A 23027-nucleotide genomic window follows, 5' to 3' on the forward strand; every position below is an offset into this window, starting at 1 on the left:
TAGAGTGTCAACCTGGCGCTGAATGTTGAACCTGTGAAGTGCCTTCTTAATGACACCCAGAAAAGGTGACGGATACGTTACGTTTCTAAGAAAAGAGTCAAATTCTGTTAGAGGCGTTTTGATAAACACAGAAAGGGGATGAGAGCCTTCCCGAGTGTCAGCGCGGCGTGTCAGCCTTAACCGGGAAAGTGGAGACAGGGCTTGCTCTTCTTTGGAGAGAGAGATGCTAACAGTTCCTTCACCTGTTGCGTTTACGCTCGCTGTTATTGCGAGCAAGAGCGCCAGTTAGGAGGATTCCGGGACGTGTTTAAAAGTCTCTTTGGAAGAATTGCAGATGCCACAGGTGTCTGAAACCGCATTTAGGATCTTTATGAAGGCGATTGTTGATTTACTAAGGGTTCTGATTTCTGTTCCTCCTTGGTACAGGTTTGGAGCCGGAGTGAATTCTGCGAGCCTGTCTGCTTCTCCCTCCCCCTTGATCTGTAGTCACATATTGGCTGCTGATCAGGTGGTCAGGGAGAAAGACGAAACGTAATCTCGGCTAAATTTTGCTACGCAGTATCTCTTAGAAGCTTTTGTGAAAGGGTTTGTGAGGGAGAAATGTTAACATCACGGGGTATATGAGATTTGGGAATATGTTTCCAAGTCAGACTTTAAATTTTGAAGCTGTTACTAATCAAATATTAATCATTAATTCTTCTAATGTGTTTGCTGTACATACTAAATAACATTTAGAGATGATGACTTGTAATGTTCTGTTATTAAATAGTATCTCTTATTTCAGTGGTCATTAAAATATTAAATGATAGTAAATGTAAATACAAAATTTACTTAATTGTGTATTGTGTAATTATTTTTAAAATAATTGTAGACATCGAGCACCTGCAGTTTACTGATTATGTTGTTTTCTGATATTTCTTTTTCTCCTTATGATTAAAATAGGGGCCACTTTAGTTTCCTAGACAAGGAAGAAACCAAGGCTTAATGAAACTGGCTTACCCAAGGCCACATGAAGTAGCATGACAGGAGCTCAAGCCTGAGTTTTTCCTATCTGGAGCCATAATTGCTGCCTTTTAAAAATGGAGATACTTATATAAAGATAGTGCAGGCTTGTTCTTCCAAAAGCCAGTAGTTGGGGGAGGGGGTTGCGGGATAGAGGGAGCAGCCAGTTTAGAACCATTTGTGCCAGGGTGAAAAGGGAAGTTGGAAGATCCAGCTGTGCTTTGGGGGAAGGTGCTCCCCAGGGAAGGTGCCATTTGCATTTAGTGTCAGAGTGTCAAAGCAGGGCAGGCTTTTCTCAGGAGAGAAGTGGGTATGTGACCTGCTACAAAGGCAGGAGAGAGTTTGGCGTTGGTCAGGCCCTGCAAGTAGTTTCACGTGGCTGGAGCCCAGAAGCTGTGTGAAGGTGTGGCGGTGAAGGGGCTGTGAGGAATGGCAAAGGATCCAGTCATTAATAGTCGTCTTCTCAGTGGTAAGGACTTGCCAGTGCTTTCCACCAGTCGATTGGGAACTGGTGAGGAATTTTAAAGCAATCACACACCACCATCACCTTTGTGTTTTAGAAAATGATCCTGAATGCAGTGCAGAGGGGTGGAAGGGAGGGTGGTCATGAGAAGCCTGAAAACAGTCTCAAGCAGACATCAAAATCCTAACAGTCTTTTCACCCCTGAAAGCTACTGCCTCATACTATTGCATCTCGAGTGGGAAGAAGACAGTTGGAAGCAAAATTCTAGAAAGAATTGCCTGCGTACCTTTACCGCAGGTCTTGCCTTTCATTCCTCAACCTGTGGCTCCCAGCTGCTGCCCCTCCATAAACAGCTTTGGCACACGTGACTTCATGATTACAGATCCAGCGGGCACTCCCAAAGTGTGCAGCAACTGTAGACACCACACAGCATAGACCTTTCTGAAAACTCTTTCCTTCTGTGATACTTTTCTGTCCCTGTGTTTCACCTACCTCCTCGTTCTAGAATTCAATCTTTGGCTTTTTATTTTCTTGCAACCATTGTACAAATATCTATAAATTATTCCCAAACCATCAGCCTAGGTCTCCTGCTGGATTAATGGATTAATATATTATTTTGCCTCCCAAACATAATATGATTATATGTCCTTTGTGTTCTCTCTCATATATATGTATATATCACACAGTAGTAAAGCAGCTCTCTCTTGAAGCATGTACCATGCAGTAGGCTTTGTGCCAACAGTTTTCCTTGCATATACTCATTTAATCTTTACAAAAACCCAGTGAATGATATTATTATTCTCTTTTGAAAGATGAGGAAATTGAGGTCCTTGTCAAATGGAGCTGGAATTTGAACCAAGGACCTGACGGTGGAATTGATGTTTGTAGCTACTTGGTGTCCTTCAGATACACAGCTCAAACTGCCCCACACAATCCCCTTAGGAAGTTCCTGTTAAAATTGTAGCTCATATTTGTTGGTCCTTGTTCTAAAGTACTGTTTAAATCATTTAGTCCTTTTAACAACCCTTTGAATAGGCAGGCTGGTTTTAAGGTTTAGGAGATCCATGGTCCACAGGCATACAAGTAACCATGGAGACTAATTCTAGAACTTAGGTTTCAGCCAGTTTACCACACTGCGCTATAATACAGCCAGTAATATTGCTGTCCTTATTCTGCTTTATACACATAGGAATATTTCTTGATTATTTCTCCTGCCTCTTTATTAGCTACCTAATTTTTTTTTAAGTGTCATAAATTTTCGGCTCAAAACAGGTTGTACCTAGTACATCCAAGCCTTTTTTTTTTATGACTTATAATTCAGTAGTGTTCTTGTATATTGAAGGACCATAGAATAGTACAGAAATGAAGTTCTCACTTGCTTTATAATTTTTCTACTTACATGCTATCAATTAGTGATTCTATCATTGCACTTGCCTTTTCAGTGTAGATTGGAAAGTGGTTGACCACCTGTCATTCAAGTAAACACAGACCCCTATCAGTAATTTGTAGCAGTTTTCACTATGTGGCTTTAATGATGTCTAGCTTGTCTTTCTACAAGTAGTTGTTATAAGTTAACTCCCATAAGTAGGTATGATTTTATAATAATCTTTTTCTTTTTAGCATTTGTTCTCAAGACCTTTCTGCTGGAGGACCATGAATGTGGATGCCCAGGGAACTGCAGTATTAACTAATAATGCCTGAGGAAGCCCAAGATATTTTTTATATCATCTTCAACTTCATTCTTAACAACAGTTGCATGTTCTATTCTAATATGCAAATCAGTTTGTTTATTTTAGATACATATTCCCATCTTTAAATGAAATCACAGTTCAGGAATGTACAGACTGCGTTTATCCATTAGTAGCCCAGGTTAATTAAATCAAAAAGAAGGTGCAAATGTTTGTGCTAGCCTTTCCTACTGTGATAGATTCTCAAATTTCCACCTACGGAGATACTTAATTCATTAGTTGTGAGAATTGCTACCCACAAGTGTATTTTGCTAGTATAATAGAGTATGCTCTGTGAAATGAGCAATGGAGATGGAGTTTCGGTTTCTTAAAAGCACATTAAAATCTTTAATTAAAGCACTTTTAAGAATTTATTAATTTACCAAGTGACACGTTTACTGCTTTTCAAAACTTTTTTAAGTATAGAAACATTTTATTCAAATATGATCAAGTTTGGGTCACATGCTTTTAAGACTATACAGATTCAGATGTACTCAGGTCATTTGCATAAGATTGAAATAAGAGAGCATAGCTTTATTGGTATAAACTTCATGAAGTAGTGGACTTGTACAGTGGCATAATCTTGGTTGAAGAGTGTTTTATTTATATTTTTTGGAAGTTCTGTATTACAAATAAATCTTTGTTTTAATAGGATCCTGATTGAGTCAGTGCTTTACATTATTTCCTAATGCTTGCCATAAAGCTGAGATATGCCTGCTGGTAAGACCTTTATGAAATTTATAAGATTCATATTCTACACATTTAAAGTTTGGTTAAAGAGGTTCTTTAACAGAATAATGAATAAAATAGATGTCATTGACTGAGTATTAGAGATATTTAATAAATTGCTATTCAGTTTTCTTTTTAATATTGATGATTAAGGTTCATATGTATTTAGGAATGGTAGTTATGGACACTGCTAGACAAGGTAAATAATGATTCCAGAATATAGTTAATTTTATTCTTTCTCATCAAAATTGTATGTTTCACTCTAAAGCAGGTATTGGCAAACTTTTTTTTTTTTTTTTTTTTTTTTTTTGACAGGCAGAGTGGACAGTGAGAGAAAGAGACAGAGAGAAAGGTCTTCCTTTTGCCGTTGGTTCACCCTCCAATGGCCGCCGCGGCCGGTGCGCTGCGGCCGGCGCACCGCGCTGATCTGATGGCAGGAGCCAGGTACTTCTCCTGGTCTCCCATGGGGTGCAGGGCCCAAGGACTTGGGCCATCCTCCACTGCACTCCCTGGCCACAGCAGAGAGCTGGCCAGGAAGAGGGGCAACCGGGACAGAATCCTGTGCCCCAACCGGGACTAAAACCCGGTGTGCTGGCCCCGCAAGGCAGAGGATTAGCCTAGTGAGCTGTGGCACCACTGGCAAACTTTTTATAAAGGGCCAGCTACTATATATTTAGGCTTGGGCTCTCCTCTCAGAACTCTGTCATTAAACCACAAAAGCAGCAGTAATAACTCTTAACCAAATGAGCATGTCTGGTTTTGATAAAACTTTACAATAACAACTGACTGGCCTGCAGGCCACAGTTTGCCAACACCTACTCTGGGGTAGTCATTCAGTTAGTATTTATTTCTTTAAAACATATTTATTAAATATGTATTCTTTGCCAGACCTCATGATAGTAGCTAGGAATGTAGATATAAACCACATAGTATAGTGTGAAAGATAGATAATAAGTTTATTTGTGTAAGCATAAAATAATTACATAATTTTCAGTTGTGTTAAGTGCTATAAAGGAAAAGAACAACTTGATATACTGGAAACAGGAAAATTTGGATGAAGTTGTCAGGAAATGTTCCACTTTAAAGGCAAGGTTGCAACAGGCCACTTAGCACCAGCCAGGGGAGTTAGAGGGATCATGCATCAGGCAGAAGCTCCTTCACACAGGAAGAGGCTTGTTCTGTGAGAGAAGCCACAAGAATAGCAGTGTGGCCAGCATGCAGGTATCTAAGAGGGTATTGGTCTTGATTAGAAGCTGCAGGGAAAGGCAGAATCTTGTAGATCATGTGAAGGCCTTCTTTTCTTTCATCCTAACTGAATTGGGAACTCCATAGAGTTTCAAGCAGGGGACAGCAAGCTCTGATTTATATTTTAAAGAAAAAATAACTTTTAATATTTGTTGAATGCCGACTACAGGGTAGGCCACTGATAACCATTTTCATGCGGAATGATTTACAGAATTACTATGATTTTATGGTAAGGAAAATGGAGTTCAGTTAACTAACATTTCTGAGGCCACATAACTAACAGTCGTAGACACTGCTGTGCATTATAAGTAAAATGTTAGCAAAGGAGATAAGGTAGGGCCAAAAAGTTAGTAGGAATACAGGTGTGTGTTATAGCCAAAGCCAAAAGAAAAAGTATTTTTAAAAAAAGATACAGGTCAGTTGTTGTAATGGAGCTAGAGAATGTACACAGCTATTTATAAGACTGTATTTCTTACCATAATTCAGGTTTGTGTTTGGGGCTGTTTAGAGAAATGATTGAGTCTTTGTTGTTTTGTAGTTGAGAGTGAAGCCAAAGTAAAAACCAAAGTACGCTTTGAAGAATTGCTTAAGACCCACAATGATCTAATCCGTGAAAGAAAAAGACTGAAGAAAAAACTTGCCAAATCTAAAGAAAACATTTCAGTGAGTAATTGATCATTTGGTCATGGTGACTTTTATATCATCCTGAAATTAAGAGTTTTGTATCAAAATTCTAAGGAATTTTGCAAGTTGAAAACTGCAACTCTGTATCATGGTCAACAACACGTGAATAAAATATTATATTATATTAGATATCACATTAGAATCAGCAGCATTATTTTGGAGTATTTTAACCTTGAATGCTGTCCTACCAGAACAACATAGCCACACTGGTGAGAGTGACCAGGAATAATAGGGAAGCTCAAGCCTAGCCTTATTAAACATTTTTTAAAATAACTTCACAGTTTTTAACCCAGAGTTATGAAGAACTTAGGAATTAATATCTTCAAATTTGCAATAGTTTATCTTTTTTTAGACTTACTCTGTGTCATCTTACCCAGCAGAACCAAAAGAAACCAGAGGCTTTAAATAAATATCCTTTTATGCTTGAGGTATACTTTTATTTAAGTTTTTATTTTTTAAAAGATTTATATAAAGGGACAAATTTCCTGTATTTCATATATACAGTTTTAAAAGTATTATGATACTTCTCACACTACCCTACTTCCCTCCCTTCCACCTTCCCCCTCCTTCCTTTCTTATTTTTCTTATAATTTTTACAATGACATACTTTCAATTTTGAGGTAAACTTTTAAATGATAGAATTTTGGCAGCACACTAGAAGGCATTAAAAATACAGCTATAACTAGTACTCAAACAGTATTTTTCACTTTGTGTTTCTATGTGGGTGCAAACTGTTGAAATCTTTAGTTAATGTATGCTAAACTGATCTTCTGTATATAAAGAGAATTGAAAATGAGTCTTGATGTGAATGGAGGGGGAAAGGGAGCGGGAGAGGGGAGGGTTGTGGGTGGGAGGGAAGTTATTGGGGGGAGGGAGCCATTGTAATCCATAAGTTGTACTTTGGAAATTTATATTCATTAAATAAAAGTTAAAAAAAATAAAAAAAAATACAGAACTCAAAGCCATACTAACCACATCAGCAGCTAACTTCAACCTGATTGCCATGGAATCTCTGATACCATCCCAGTTGATATACTTTGCACTCTTCATTCCTATTTCACTATTCAAGTTGCACTTTTTACTCATTTTAACATAATCTCTTATGTCCTTACATTAAAAAAGTAAGTCAGTCCTTGTGCAGCCCAGTAAATGGTGCATGGTATTTCTTTGGCAGGAGTTTTAGCTACATGTCCTACATTTTGCTTGTAGCAAGTTTTGTCCCATTCTTTTGTCTCATGACAAAAAACATGAGAGCTGTTCATTTTAGTATTCTATCTGGGAGCCATCAGTATAGCGGTTAATATTCTCAAATGAGGCAAAAGTATTAACACTGGCCAGAATCTCACCACACAGGTGAAGGTTTGTAGTTTATAGAAATGCACACCCATTTAACACTGCTGACAGAATGGGCAGCTTTGATATCCCATAGTGATTGCTGCCCTGAAGTAGATTGTGCTTCCTCTGTGGTAGCAGTATGCAATATACTAGGAAATAGTGGCATATGGCAGAAGGAACGATGCATATTGGCATATGTCCTCCCCTCAGCTAGGGTGGTTATGTTCTGCAAGAGCAGAAAGAACACTGGGAATAGTTGTCTGCAGAGTGTTTTTATGGACTCACTTGGCCAAAGAAGAACCTCCTGTTTTCTCTCACTGTTAGAGAGCTGTGCTTTGAGAGCTAAGTGAGATGCAATTTAGGCAAAAATTCTGGATTAAATGGATACCAGGAAATGAACAGAGGTTATGTCCATTCACTAAAGGTCCAGGTTAGATACTTGGGGCACACAAGTGTATAGTGTGACTTAGTGCTCATGTTTGTAAAATTCTGTACACTCTTAGGCTCTAGGAAAATGCAAACTCTTACATACAGGTGATAGTGCACACCATTTCAGTAGTTTCCTCTGACTTCCTTTGAAAACAAGGTAGTTCATGCATAACCTGTAGATGTATAACCTATAGGTTCTTTCTTTAAAATAGGGCCTCTTAAGGGAGGATCTCTTTTTATCTTAACTGTTTAATGTGCTTAAAGTTTTGGTAAATAGGCATGAAACATAATGTAGTACTTTTTCAGCTGTTACTTGTCTGCATCTCCTGCATTCCAGATACTATGCTAAGTGTTTCACATTCACTAAATCACCTCCTTCTCACCAGAATCCTGTGAAATCAATATGGATAGGAGAACTCAGGCACAGAAGTTCAGGAACTTCCCCAGGTTCATACGATTAATAATGAATCTGGATTTTCCCGATTTCACAGCTGTGTTCACGACATGTGTGCTGTACTGCCTCCTTGTTATGTTGGTGTCTAATATGGGCAAAATACGACTCTTAGGAAAACAAATGATAGCTTTTTACATAGTCTGAATGCTATAGAAAAAATTAAAAAATATGTGAATTGAAAGTGAACAATTTAAGTATAAAAAATCAGCTATTATAGCTAGAAACAGTAAGAAAATATTAGAGAAAAAAATTAACAGATACATGTCACATCCATAGAAACTATAAAAATTCTGAAAGATTTTAAAAAATAAATTTCCCAGAAGTTCATTTATATGGGAAGCTTGTATATTTTATTAATAGATATTACAGAATACTATATCAGATCTTTTCACACTTTTAGGTTTGACTAAAGTGTAATAGTTTCCAGTGGTTAACTTCTTTAGTTAACAAAATTAGACTTAAGTTAATGTAGAATAATAAAACGGAAATATTTAAAATATAAAACCAAGGAGGGGAGAACAGTTTTTCCAGCTGATTTAAGAAGTTGTAATTCAAGAATTCTTTGTAAGATGGTTGCTTTAACATTTGAGGAAAAATGCAATAACCTTATTTTATCTCACATTGTTACATTTCAGCCAGCTTTAAAAAGTTAAATATAAAAATACAAATTAATAGGCAAGTAAGTTAGAAAATAGAAATGGCTGGGGGCTGGCGTTGTGGTACTGCAGTTAAGCCACCACTTGGGATGCTGACATCCCCGTTTCAGAGCACTGGCAGCTGTACCTCCCTGATAGTGTGCCTGAGAAAGCAGTGGATGGTGGCCCTAGTGCTTGCGTCCCTGCCACCCACGTAGGAGATCAGAATGGAATTGCAGGCTCCTGGCTTCTGCTCGGACCAGCCCCTGCTTTGTGTCCATTTGGGGAGTGAACCAGCAGATGGAAGTTCTCTAATTCTCATTCTCTCTCTCTCTCTTTCTTACTCTGCCTATCAAATAAATAAGTCTTAAAAAGGCTAGTTGGCTTAATCATCCAGTGAGGTGATGTTTTGATCTTGAAGTGGATAAAGAACATTCCAAATAAAGATGATAGTCTTTGCCTACACACCGAAAACTCAGAAAATATTTGTTGAATGAATGAATAAATCTGGTGTATAGGTGATTTTTTGGGTCATAAAATGCTACTAAAAGTAAATTCATTGAGAAACATGAAACATTACAGAGTTAATACTCCTACATATAGCTAATAATACTTGGTAGCACCTATTGAGCACTTACATATTTTGGAATCGGGACCTTGGTCGTGTTTGGACAGTTACTACCTTTTTCATTCTCTGGACAACCTTATAAGTTAGCTTCATTCTTGTTATAATATAAAGACAGTAGTATAAAGAGGTAGTATATAAGTGACTAGATGCCATAAATGTTAAGATTCTAAATAGCTAAATGAGCAAAAGAAATGAAAAGTAAAACCAATCATATTGAAAAATAAAATGTAAACATACTATAAGAAATTTTGACTGGATTACTGAGATATTTTTACTTAACAAGTAAGTTAAAGTTTGTTAGTGGTGGGACAGTGAGCACTGGTTTTTGATATAATGCTGATAGAAAGGTAAAGTAATGTCAGATGTATAGACAACTCTTTTAGAAAGTTTGGCTGTGAATAGGATATTGTGAACCTAACACCGATAAGATATTAGAGGGATTGAAAATATGTGGAGAAAGGAGTTTTCTAGAACAGAAATGTAAAGAACCTACTTTTTTACAATAGGAAAAAAAGAAAAAAAGTTGTTTTTGAGAATGTGGAAATTTATAGATTAGGTAGCAGAAAGTTTGAGCTTCCCAAATTCTTTTTTTTTATATAAAGATTTTATTTATTTATTTGAGAGGTAGAGTTACAGACAGAGAGACAGAGAGGTCTTCCATCTGCTGGTTCACTCCCCAAATGGCCGCAACTGCTGGAACTGGACCAGTCCAAAGCCAGGAACCAGGAGTGTCTTCTGAGTCTCCTACATGGGTGCAGGGACCCAAGGCCTTGGGCCATCTTCTGCTGCTTTCTCACACTGGCAGAGAGCTAGATCGGAAGAGGAGCAGCTGGGACTGGAACCAGCTCCCATATGGGATGCCAGTGTCAAAGGCAGAGGCTTAGCCTACTACACCACAGCTCCACCCCCGCCCCCCCCCCAAATTATATATATGAGAAGGAGTCATTGAGTGGCAACATTAGATGTCAGTAATAGAAAAAATTTGAAATAGTAAGAAAGCATATAAAATGAATAGATCATACAGTACAGTAGCTTTGAGTTCCAGCTGAGTCTGTAGACCATATTTTTATAAGAATAGTAGTCTTTGAAGTGGTTCAGTTTGTCCATCAGTGTACAATACTTACTTACAGGGATAGAGATAACTAATTTGAAGAGTCTCTGGAGCTTTACCAGACAAGTGACAAGGAGTGGAAGTACGTAATAATAAGTGATGATGAAGTCCTGAGTCATAATATCAAAGGCTCAGAAACTAGGTGAGAGGGACTTGACAAATTAGGAGAATATATTGGATTCAAAACATAATATATTTTACACTACTAAGTTTGTAATGGTTTGATACTCATCAGTAGTAACTGGAATGAACATTGCTAAGTAGGGAGTAAGTATTCATGCTGTAGCTATAATTACTTTTAAAATTACATCTCATTTTTTCTGTATAAGGGAAATTTAAGCCATAGTTTGCTTGTTATTGTCTATACTATTTTGTCTTGGTTTCATTCCCTGATTTGCTTTATACCATTTTATTCTTAGACTTCATTAAAGGTGATATCACCTTTAATGTCAAGACTTCAATTTCTGAAAATTTTGTTTGGGTACTGACTTACAGGGTAGAAAGTTTTTAGGTTTTGCAGGTATTATTAATATCATTCATGTGTTTGCTGCCTTTATAAATGCTGGCCTGGATTTACCTTCTCAATCTGGAATTATCTTGGTTCTAACAAAGACAAATTTAGAATACAAATCTTCTCAGGAGATAACTAAATAAAGGAAGCCTCAAATGGATCAAACTGATTGAAGTAATTTGTCTTAGAGCTAATTGTAGTAGAACCCAATAGTCAACAATATAAAATTCATAATGTCTGTTAACGAACCAAACTCTCCCAGGCTTTTAATAGAAAAAAGATAATATAACCTATCACCAAAAGATAATCAATAAAGACAGATTCTAGAAGAGGAGTGGAGATACAAAAAGATTTTAAAAGAAAAATACAGGACATATTTAAAAAAACCTGATTTCTATAGACTAGAAATATGTAGCATTTGAAATTATAGACTGGATGAAATTAATATATTGGGCATTAATGTGAAAATGAATAGTAAACTTGAAGAAATAACAGTATAAATTATTCAAATCAAACACACAAAACCTGTGGTAGGCTGAAGTGACCTGTCCTGGCTTATGAGAGCTGATTGTTACTAGTTTTTGGAGATTTTATAAACTGATTGTTAAATCAGTGGTAACTCAAAATTGTCAGTCATATGAATACTCACATCATGGAAACTGGCAAACTCTAGACAGGAGGTCCTTTTTAAAAATACTGTTTTACTTCCTTTGGAGAGCTTATTTTCCAGTACACCATGAACAGCATCCTTGGTTAGGGTGCTTGGTGAGAGGGAGTAATGAAATTAATGACCTGTAGGACAATTTTAGCCATTTTAACTTAGGTGTGCTTCAAGTCTGAGAAAGAATAGGGGACAAAGAATATTTGAAGAAATAATGACCCTCTTTACAAATTCAATCAAGGTGAATCAATCTATGTTTACTCATTGAACTCTTATTTATGCTTTCCTGTATTTGAAATATTTTCTTTTTTAAAAAATATTTATTTATTTGAAAGAGTTACAGAGAGAGGTAGTGACAGAGAGGTCTTCCATCCACTGATTCAGTCCCCAAATGGCCGCAAAGGCCAGAGCTCGACCAATCTGAAGCCAGGAGCCAGGAGCTTCTTCCAGGTCTCCCAAGTGGGTGCAGGGGCCCAAGGACTTGGGTCATATTCTACTGCTATCCCAAGCCATAGCAGAGAGCAGGATCAGAAGAGGAGCAGCCAGGACTAGAACCGGTGCCCATATGGGATGCCAGCGCTTCAGGCCAGGGTGTTAACCCTCTGAGCCACAGGTTCTGGCCCCTGAAATGTTTTCAAATGAAAAATGGAAAACATTTTCAGTTTTTATAGGAACAATAAACCTATACGTCTAAGAAATTCAACTAATCCTAAACAGAATGCTGTGAACAGAATTATACCAAGTTGCGTCTCACTAAAATTGCTGAAAATAAAGATAAACTGAAAATCTTAAAAGCAGCTAAAGAAAATAAAAGGGTTTGAGGAAAGAAGCCATCGTTGTAATATGTAACTGCAAAGTGAAGCTACAAGTGAAGCCACAGGTGCTAGTGTAGAAGCTGCACAGGTCATCCAGAAGATCTAGCTAACGTTACTGGTGAAGGTGGCCACATAAAACACTCTTAGACTGGAAGAAGGTGCCATCCAGGACTCTCACAACTAATGAGAGAAATCAATGCCTGGCTTCAAAACTTAAAACCAAAGATTCCCCTGTTAGAGGCTAATGTAGCTGATGACTTTAAGTCAAAGACAGTGTTCATTTACCTTTCAGAAAACCATAGGGTCCTTAGGAATTATAGTGAATCTACTCTGCCTGTGCTCTTTGAGTACAGATGGAACAACAAAGCCTGGATAACAGCACATCTATTTACTGCATGATTTACTGAATATGTTAAGATACATTGAGCATTATGGTGTGACATGTTCAGGAATAAATAGTCTTTATGAAACATTACTGTTCATTGACAACACACCTAGTCACCCAAGAGCTCTGATGGAGATGTATAGTGTGATTGGTATTGTTTTCAAACCTGCTAACATCTGTTCTGCCATGGATCAAGCAGTAATTTTAACTTTGAAGTCTTATTATTTAAGAAATACACTTTATGAGGCTATAGTGGCTGTAGATAGTGATTCTTCTGAGGGATCTGAGCAAGGTAAGTTGGAAAGGTTTCACCATTTTAGATTCCATTGAGACTATTTGAGGGGCTGGCACTGTGGAATAGCAAGGAAAGCCACCACCTGCAGTGCCAGCAACCCATATGGGCGCCGGTTCAGGTCCTGGATGCTCCACTTCCGATCTGGCTCTCTGCTGTGGCCTGGGAAAGCAATGAAGGATGGCCCAAGTCCTTGCACCCCTGCACCTGCGTTGAGAGACCTGGAAGAAGCTCCTGGCTCCTGGCTTTGGATCAGCCCAGCTCTGGCCATTGCAACCATTTGGGGAGTGAACCACCGGATGAAAAGCTTCTCTCTCTCTCCCTCTGCCTCTCTGTAACTGTCTTTCAAATACAATAAATAAATCTTTTAAAAAAAAATTTGAAATTCATGGGAGTTGGTCAGAATATCTACATCAACAAAAGTGTGGAAGAAATTGATTTTTTTTTTTTTTTTTGGACAGGCAGAGTGGACAGTGAGAGAGAGACAGAGAGAAAGGTCTTCCTCCTTTTTCCGTTGGTTCACCCTGCTGTGGCTGGCGTACCACACTGATCCGAAGCCAGGAACCAGGTGCTTCTCCTGTTCTCCCATGCGGGTGCAGGGCCCAAGCATTTGGGCCATCCTCCACTGCACTCCTGGGACACAGCAGAGAGCTGGACTTGAAGAGGAGCAACCGGGACAGAATCCAGCACCCTGACCAGGACTAGAACCTGGGGAGCCGACGCCACAGGCGGAGGATTAGCCTATTAAGCCGTGGCACTGGCCTAGAAATTGATTTTTTAAACTTATAAAATATATATTTACATCATGTGATGTATCTATGTATACATTGCATAATCAAATAAGGATAAACATCTATCAAAAATTGATTACCTTTTTTGGTAAAGATATTCAAAATCTATTCTTCGTTTTTTTTTGCACAAAAAAATGCACAGTACATTATTGTTATCTATAATCACCCTGCTGTGCAGTAAACCTCAAAAACTTCTTTCTCCTATCTAACCATGACTTAGTACCAGTTAATTAACCTTTTCTTATCCTTCCCTTCCCCAAATTGTCCTCAGCCTCTGGAAGTCACCTTTCTACACTCTAAATTTCCAAGATCTCTTTGTTCATTTTCCACATATGAGCAAGATCATGTGGTGATTATCTTTCTGTGCCTGGCTTACTTCACTTATAATGACATCCAGTTCCATGTTGTTACACATGGCAGAATTTTATCTTTATGGGTGGATAGTGTACCATTGTGTGTGTGTACCACATTTTCTTTATCCATGCATCTTTTAATGGACACTTGAATTGTTTCCATGTTTTGGTTATTGTAAACATGGAAATACAGATACCTCTTTGACAGGACAATTCCATTTCTTGGACATATCTCCAGTGTAGGATTGCTGGATCGCATTGTAATTCTGTTTGTTTTTTTTTGTTTGTTTGTTTTTTTTTTTTTTTTTTTTTTTTTAAGAATCTCCATACTGTTATCCACAATGGCTGTATTAATTTACATTCCCACCAACAGTGTACAGGGGTTCCTTTTTCTCCACATCCTTGCTAACACTTATCTTTTTGTTTTGTTTTGTTTTGATAATAGCCAACCTAACTGAAGGTAATAATATTATTGTGATTTTAATCTGGATTTCCCTGATGATTGATGATGTTGGGTGCTCTCTCTCTCTCTTTTTTTTAATGTACCATTTATATATCTTCCTTTGAAATTCTAGTTAGAACTTTTTGTTACCCATTCAATCTTATTACTCATTATTGTGTTCTGTTTCCTCATGATTCAATCTTGGCAATGTGCATTTGCCCAAGACTTTTATTTTCTTTTGGATTATCAAATTTTGTGGTGTACTGTTATTCATAATTGCCTCTACTAATCCTTTGTATTTCTGTGGTATCAGTTATATTGTCTCCCATATCATCTGAATTTGTTTATTTGAGTCTTTTCTTAGTCTAGCTAAGAGTTTGCCAATTTTGTTTATCTTTTCAAAGAACCAACTCTTCATTTTGCTGATATTTCGTGGTATTCTTAGTAGTATTTCATTTTTCTTTGCTCTGGTCTTTATTATTTCATTCCTTTTATTAATTTTGGATTGTGTTCTTATGTTTCTAGTTTCTGGAGGTACAGTGATAAAGTTGTTTATTTGATATCTTTCTTTTCTTTCTTTTTTTAATGTAAATGTTGATTGTTACAGACATTCCCTTGGGACTTCTTTTGCTGTATCCCACAGTTTTGTATGCTAGGTTTCTTTTATTTTTTATTTTTTATATAACAACTGGGACAAGAATCCTGCGCCCATATGGGATGCTGGCAACGCAGGCGGAGAATTAACCAAATGAGCCACGGTGCCAGCCCTGTATGCTAGGTTTCTATCTTAAATTGTTTCAAGAATCTTGTTAATTAAATTAAAAATTTCTTCTTTCTTTTTTTCAAAAAAAGATTTATCTTATTTACTTGAATGGCAGAGTTACAGAGACAAGTAGAAACAGAGGGATCTTCCATCTGCTGTTTCATTCCCCAGTTGGCCAGAACGGCCAGGGCTGGGCCAGGCTGTAGCTGAAAACCCAGAACTCCATCCATATCTCCCATGTAGGTGGCAGGGGCCCAAGCACTGTGGTCATCTTCCAGTGCTTTCCTAGGCCTATTAGCAGGGAACTGGATCAGAAGTGGAATAGCTGGGACTCAACCAGTGCTCATATAGGATGTTGGAATCTGGGCTGTAGCTTAACCCACTATACCACGTTGTGGACCCTTACATTTTTCTTCTTGGTTTCTTTCGTGATCCATTTGTTGTTCAGGAGTTAGTTGTTTAGTTTTTGTGTATTTATATAATTTCCAAAGTTCCTATCGTTACTGATTTCTACTGTGGTACTGTATCAGTAAAGTTGTTTGATTTGATTTTCCTTTTTAATATTTGTTTGATGGTAGATGTTTAGTGTGGTGGTTAAGATGCTGCTTAGGATGCTCACATTCTATCTCAGATTACCTTGGTTCAAATCCCAGCCATGCTCCCCATTCCAGGTTCATACTAAGGCATACTCTGGGAGGTGATGTCTCAAGTAGCTGGGTCCCTGCCACCCAGGTAGGACAACTGGATTGAGTTCCCCACTCCTGGCTTTGATCTGACCCAGCCCCAACTGTTGTTAGCATTTGGAGAGTGAACCAGCAGATGGCATATCTCTGTTTCTCTTCTGTCTCTTGCTTTTTCTTTCTGCCTTGCAAATAAAATAAAAACTCTAAAAAGTTTGTTGAGTCTTATTCTTTGAATTGCCATATGATCTACCTGGAGGATCTTCCATATGCTATCAAAAGAATGAGTGTTCTCCAGCTGTTGGATGGAATGTTCTGTAGATACCTATTAAGTCCATTGTTCTAGGGAGCAGTTCAACTCTGTGGGGTTTATTGGTTGATTTTCTATTTGGTTGGTCTGTTCATTATTGAAAGTGGAAATGTTGAAAGTCTCCTATTATAATATGAGAGTCTTATTTCTCCCTTCAGTTTTATAATGATTGCCTTATATATTTGGGTACTCTGATATTGGGTGTATATATATATATACATTTGAGGGGATACTCATTGGTTTCTTCTTTGATTTTTTTGCTGTGGTGTCTTATCTTTGGACTATGTCTCATTGGATTAGTGGAGTGTCTCTTTTCGGGGAACACCTAGACGTGTGTGGTTGAAGTGACCAGGGAGCTCTGCTCAGTGCCCCAGGGTGAAGGGCGTATGTGAAGTGACCATACCCAGGTTTTGTGTGGTAAATCTCTCTTTTTTATTTTATTTATTTATTTATTTTTATCAGAGGGGAGTGTTTCTTCCTGTCTGTTGGCATAGACTCTGCTTAGCTCCTCTCCTCCAAGGAGATCAGTGCCTTGGCACTAGCCAGTGAGTATATTAGTTGTTCGCTGTGCCACAAGGACCACACAAAGGATCTGTGCAGTCCTAAGTATAAGCTCAGATTCCCCAGCAATGTCTCTCGCCAGGTGACCAGGGAGCCTTGATTGTGTGGAGCCTTCCACAGTGACTGCCCAAAGACCCTGTCACACTGAGTCCTCCCATGCAGCCTCAGTATTTTCACAGTTCTGGCACACAAGCCTTCCACAATCATGAGTACCTAGCCCCATCTATTCTCCCCACTCGACTCAGAAGTCAACGCTTGGCTGGTCCCTGGGTGCGCACACAAGCTGGCACAGCTGTTTCATATGGAGCCTGCTCTCTGTCAGCGTGTTACAGGATGCCTTTGCAGGATGATAGGGAGAGTGAAAGTGTGGCCCCCCTTTGTTTTTCTCCACCAGTTTGGCGGGTACACTATCCTCCACGGGGCTGCAAACCGGATTCCCTCCAGGCTCTTGCTGCGGCTTTTTTTTCCAGTGGCTTGGGCTGCTGCAGTCTGGTCTCACCTTGCTCTCCATTTAATACTTGTTTTCTAGTGCAGAGGTTCTTGACTGGTGGGGTCCTAAGTTGTGCATGTCTTCACCCTCCACATAGGTCCTCTATGTTCCTCCAATTTACTTAGCTTTTCCTCTGCGTTTTCTGCCTAACTCTTCCCTGAGACTGCACTCTTTCCACTTTGTTTTAAACTATCTTGTCCTAGAATTGAGCAGCACACTGCGCCATCTTAATCTGATCACTCCATAAGCATCTGCTGCTGTTATCATCATAAAATGACCTTCCTTGTCTCTTTCTACTGCTTTTTAAAAAACATTTTCTTTTTAATAAATATTTATTTATTTATTAAACATTTATTTATTTATTTGGAAGACAGAGTTTACAGAGGGGGAGAGACAGAGAGAGATCTGCCATCCTCTGGTTCACTCCCCAAATGGCAGCAATGGCTGGAGCTGGGCCAATCCGAAGCCAGGAGCCAGTGGGTCTCCCACATAGATGCAGGGGCCATCTTCTGCTGTTTTCCCGGGCATATTAGCAGGGAGCTGGATTGGAAGTGGAGTAGCAGAACTTAAAGCGGTGCCCATACGGGATGCTGGTGCTTGGTGGCTTTACCTGCTGTGCCACAGCACTAGCCTCATATTTATTTATTTTAAAGGCAGAGTGACAGAGAAGGACAGAGTAAGAGAGAGATCTTTCATACCTGGGTCACTCCCCAAATGCCCGCAACAGCAAGGGCTGGGCCAGGCCAAAGCTAGAAGCCAGGAACTTCCTCTGTGGATCTCCAGCAAGAGTGGCAGAAACCAAGGTGATTGGACCATTAACTGCTACTTTTCCCCTGTGCAACATTGCCCACCCCCCCCCTTTTTTTTTTTTTTTGGCTGCTTTTGATTTAAAGTTTATTTAATCTGATATAAAAATGACTACTACCACTTCTTTATTCCATTTGTCTGGACTATTTTATTATATTCCTTCAGTTTCCAGTCTGTGTGGAATAGACTCCAGTTTCTTGTCAGCAGCAGATAGTTGAGTCTTACTTTTTATCCATTCAGTCACTTTATGTCTTTCAATTGGAGAATTTAATCCATTCACATTGCAGATAATTTTTGATAGCCAAGGTCTTACCGTTTAACACTCATTTTCTAGTCTTATTATAGTTCCTCTCTCCTTATTTTATAATCTTTGTGTTTAAGTGATTTCCCCTAGTTATTATTTTGATTTCTTGCTTGTTATTTTTGGTAAGTCTATTATATATTTTTACTTTGTAATTACTATGATACTTACAGAAAAGATCTTTGATGTAACAAGGTATTTTGAAATAATAGCACCTTAACATTGATCCTAAAGGTACCATAACAAGACATTTAAACAAAACCAAATAAAACACACTTCTCCACATTTTGGATGTTTGATGTCTCATTTTGCATCTTTATATATTGCCTACCTCTTTAATATGTAAATATAGTTTTTAAATTGGTTTTCAAGTCTTCATACTAACAATATGCTTGGCTTATGCCTCATATTTACAATATTAAAGCATTCTGAATTTGAATAGTTGCATTTATCGTGAGTTTTCTAACTTCTCCTATTTTCTTCTTACTATTTAGTATTTCAGCTTGAAGACTCTCTTTAGCATTTCTTGCAGGTCAAATATTCTTTTTTGGCATTTTTTTCTTTCAGTATTGTGAAAATCTCATCCCTTTCTTCTCTGGTCTGTATGGTTAGTGTTGAGAAGCCTGAAGTCATGCAAACTGAGAAATCTTTGCATTTTTTTTTTTGTTTCTTGTGCAGCTTTGAGATTGTTCTCTTTAATTTTGGAGAGTTGGATTATATCGTATCTTGGGATAGTCTTGGTTGAGTTAAATCTGCCTGGTGACCTTTAACTTCCTTGCACCTGATAGTGGTACCTTTTTCTCCCTTTGAGGGGTTTCCTGTTATCTCTTTGAGTAAACTTTGTACCCCTTTGGCATTCTCAGGTCTTTTTTGAACTGTGGTAACTTGGATATTTATTCTTGAAATGCTCTTTCAGAGCTGCCATAAGCTGGCTTCATAACTCTTGAATCTTCTTTCTTCTTTTGACTGTATTAAATTTCCTGTCTCTATTCTCATTAATTCTTTCTCTTATTTGATTTATCCTGCTGTCGATGCCTCTATTGTGTTTTTAATTTTACTTAGCATACTTTTTACCTCAAGGATTTCTGTTTCATTTTAATCACTTCAATCTCTATCAGGTTTCTCCATTAAGGTATTCAATAATTTCCTTGTTTTCTTGAAGCTCACTGAGTTACCTTAAAATAACTATCTTTAATTCACCATTCAAAAGTTTGAAGCTATCAGTTGCTATACAGTTGGTTTCTGGACCCTTGTTTTTTTTCATTAGGTGAGATCATGGTACTCTGAGAGTACAGTGTTTGCACACTGAAGAATTAGACATTAATTCCACACTTCATAGTCTGGCTGTTTGTGCCTGTCCTTCGAAGAATTCTAAGCAGTCTGCTTATTTTCTGGGAGCCTGTGGAGACTGCTGTTGTTTCAGCTTTAGATGCTACGCTAAGTCAACGTCTACATCAAGTCAGCTGTTCATGTGTTGTGGTTCTGGCATTAGTGGGTAGCCCAAACCCAGGTTTTTCCCCAAACCCACAGTTGGTCTATTGATCAGAATGAACTTGGGAAACATCTTATGTGGACAGTCCATCCCTGCAAGCCTCTTCCTGGAGCCAGTGTAGGCCTAGACACCTCTTGCACAGTCACCAGCCTGTGATCAGGCACTTTAAAATTCTGCCCAGTTCTGGGCTTCACTGTGGAGGGACCCAAGCTGCTGTGCAATGACTTGTCAACCACCTCCCTGTTTTTCCCCTAAGTCAACAATTACTCTATCCATGTTGTGCTGCCTAGGGTTGAGGGAGGGTGAGCAGTTCTGTGGCACAGTGCTGCAATGCTATATCATACTCAGAGCCCACAGACCGCCATGAACAGTGCAACATGGGCCCTGAACCAAGGCCCAAACTGCTGTGGTCTGCCTGCTGCTAAGATGGACTCATGAGCCACTGTAATCGGCCACAGGTGATACTGGTGAGAAATAAGTCATCAGCTGGGCCATGGTCTCTACCTGGCACCACAGCAGATCCAGAGACTACACCCACAGGCACTGGCCTGGGGACGCGAACTATTAGCGTTTACCTAGTATTAGCTTTTACCAGCCTGCTTTGAATTCCAGGACACAGTCTTGTGGTCACTTTACTGCCATACTGCTGTAACTTCCTGCTGTCTGTCTAAGTTTGGGGACAGAAGGAGTAGAAACAATCCTCTGGCCTACTGCTGCACCGCATTCTCATAGCCATATGGTCCTGCACATTCTCAGAACTGCTCACCAGACCCAAATGTAGCTACTGGTGATGCAAGCCAAAACAGGAGTCTATCCACTGGGGTGCAGGTTTCTACCTGATGCCAGGGCAGGTCTGGAGGCTCCATCTCTAATACTGGCCTGAGAATTGAGTCCTTTGGGCTCTTTGTGGTGCTGGGTCTCATTATGGCTTGCCTGGCACTGAGCTCCAAGGCAGAGTTCCGTACTTACTTTCCTGACCTAATTCTCAGTGGCTGGGTTCTCGCTCTGCTGCCTGCCCAAGGTTGGTGGATGGGTGGTAGAGGCAGTCAAGGGACCAGAGGGTCAGCCAGTGAGGACAGGCCTGCGGAGAGAGCTGGGGGCACTTTCCAGCTCAGGATTCACTATAGTGGGTCTGGTACTGGATTTCAACTCTTAAATCTGCATTTAATTCCCTACCTTTCACTTCCCCAAACAAGAGGCCTCTTTCCTCAAGCTGTACTGTTAGGGGTGGAGGAGAGGTGATCAGAGAACTATTTCCTTCCTGCCTTCTTTAATGCATCACTTCTTCAGTTTATACTAAAGCCAGGCACTGTGTCTCTCACCTGACTTCCTTAGCTCTTGGGAGGGTGGTTTGGTGTGTGAACAGCTGTGCAAATTGGTCTCTGTGGGGAGATAATGACTGGAGTGTCTTAACTCAGCTACCATCTTGTTGTCTTTCAACCCTCGTGAATGGGTCAGAGGGTCTCAAGACTTCAGTGGAGGATGTCACTGCAGATGTGGAAATAGCAAGAGCACTAGCATTAGAAGTGAAGCCTGAAGGTGTGACTGAATTGTTACACTGTATGTTAAAACTTTATGGATGAGCAACAGAATTGTTTTCTGTGATGGAGTACACTCCTGGTGACAGAAACCGTGGACCCTACTGAAATGATAACCAAGAATTTGGAAGATTACACTAAAGTCGATAAAGTAGTGGTAGGGTGTGAGAGTACTGACTCCAATTTGGAAAGTAGTCTGTAGGTAAAATGCTTCAAACAGTATCACATGCTGCAGAGGAATCTTTTGTGAAAGGAAGAGGCACTGCAGTAAACTTCATCATCGTCTGTTTTACGAACTTGCAGCAGCCAACCATTGACAGCCTCTGATTGGTCAGCTGCTTTCAAGGCAGGACCCATGAGCAGCAAAGAATCACAAATGGATGAAGGTTCAGGTGATCACTAGCAATTTTAACAATAAAGTATTTTGGCCAGCACCACGGCTCACTTGGCTAATCCTCTGCCTGTGGCACTGGCACCCCAGGTTCTAGTCCCGGTTGGGGCGCCGGATTCTGTCCCAGTTGCTCTTCTTCCAGTCTAGCTCTCTGCTGTGGCTCAGGAAGGCAGTGGAGGATGGCCCAAGTGCTTGGGCCCTGCACCCGCATGGGAGACCAAGGGGAGGCACCTGGCTCCTGGCTTCGGATCGGCGCAGCATGCCAGCCGTGATGGCCATTTGCAGGGTGAACCAACGGAAAAGGAGGACCTTTCTCTCTGTCTCTCTCTGTCTCTCTCACTGTCTAACTCTGCCTGTCAAAAAATAAAAAGTATTTTAAGTTAAAGTATGTATGCATTTATGCATAATGTTATTGCACACTTAATAAACTAGTGTATACTGTGAACATACTTTCATATGAGCTGGGAAACCAAAAAAAATCCATGCAACTTTATTCTTTTTCTTTTTAATGTTCATTATTTATTTGAAAGGCAGAATTACTGAGAGGCAGAGTTACTGAGAAGCAGAGGCATAGAGGGAGAGAGACATCTTCCATCCTTTGGTTCATTCCCCAAATGGCCGATCTGATGCCTGGAACCAGGTCTCCCACGTGGGTGCAGCGGCCCAAGTACTTGGGCCATTTTCTGTTGCTTTCCCAGGACATAGGAGAGCTAGATCAGAAGTGGAGCAGCCGGGACTCAATCTGGCGCCCACATGGGATGCCAGCACTGCAGCCACCTATTATACACTACGCCACAGCACTGGCCCTGCAACTTTATTCTGCTATTCCCTTTATTACAGTAGTCTGAAACCAAACCTGCCGTATCTTTGAGGTATACCTGCAGTGAAATCACAAATACACACAGAAAGATGGTAGGAAGAGAGGAAAAAGAAATAAAGGAAGATAGGATAATAGAAAGCAAACATATTTAGGCCCAGTCATACGAAGAATCACTTTAATTG

At 39.4% G+C, this 23027-nt stretch overlaps 1 protein-coding gene across 15 annotated transcripts in view; it reads left to right on the top strand.

Annotated features, from left to right (window-relative positions):
• AHI1 (Abelson helper integration site 1) overlaps window positions 1–23027 on the top strand; it is a 231607-nt gene that overhangs the window by 1033 nt on the left and 207547 nt on the right. For 10 of the 15 annotated variants that reach the window (XR_011388506.2, XR_016233694.1, XR_011388507.2 and 7 more), the window contains exons 2-3: window positions 3845–3912; window positions 5705–5829. The exons of 3 other annotated variants lie outside the window; for them this stretch is intronic. Coding sequence is in view for 6 of the 12 variants with exons in the window: in XM_008263544.5 (XP_008261766.1) it covers window positions 3903–3912; window positions 5705–5829 (135 nt within the window). In the remaining 6 variants the exon portion in view is untranslated. Of the gene's footprint in view, window positions 1–3; window positions 66–3085; window positions 3913–5704; window positions 5830–23027 lie in introns of all 15 variants that reach the window. 2 more of the 15 variants (XM_089332646.1, XM_008263545.5) reach the window with 2 other exon arrangements.

Source organism: Oryctolagus cuniculus, chromosome 5 (assembly GCF_051225735.1).
Source record: "Oryctolagus cuniculus isolate XC-2025 breed Fujian yellow rabbit chromosome 5, ASM5122573v1, whole genome shotgun sequence".
NCBI lineage: Eukaryota > Metazoa > Chordata > Mammalia > Lagomorpha > Leporidae > Oryctolagus > Oryctolagus cuniculus.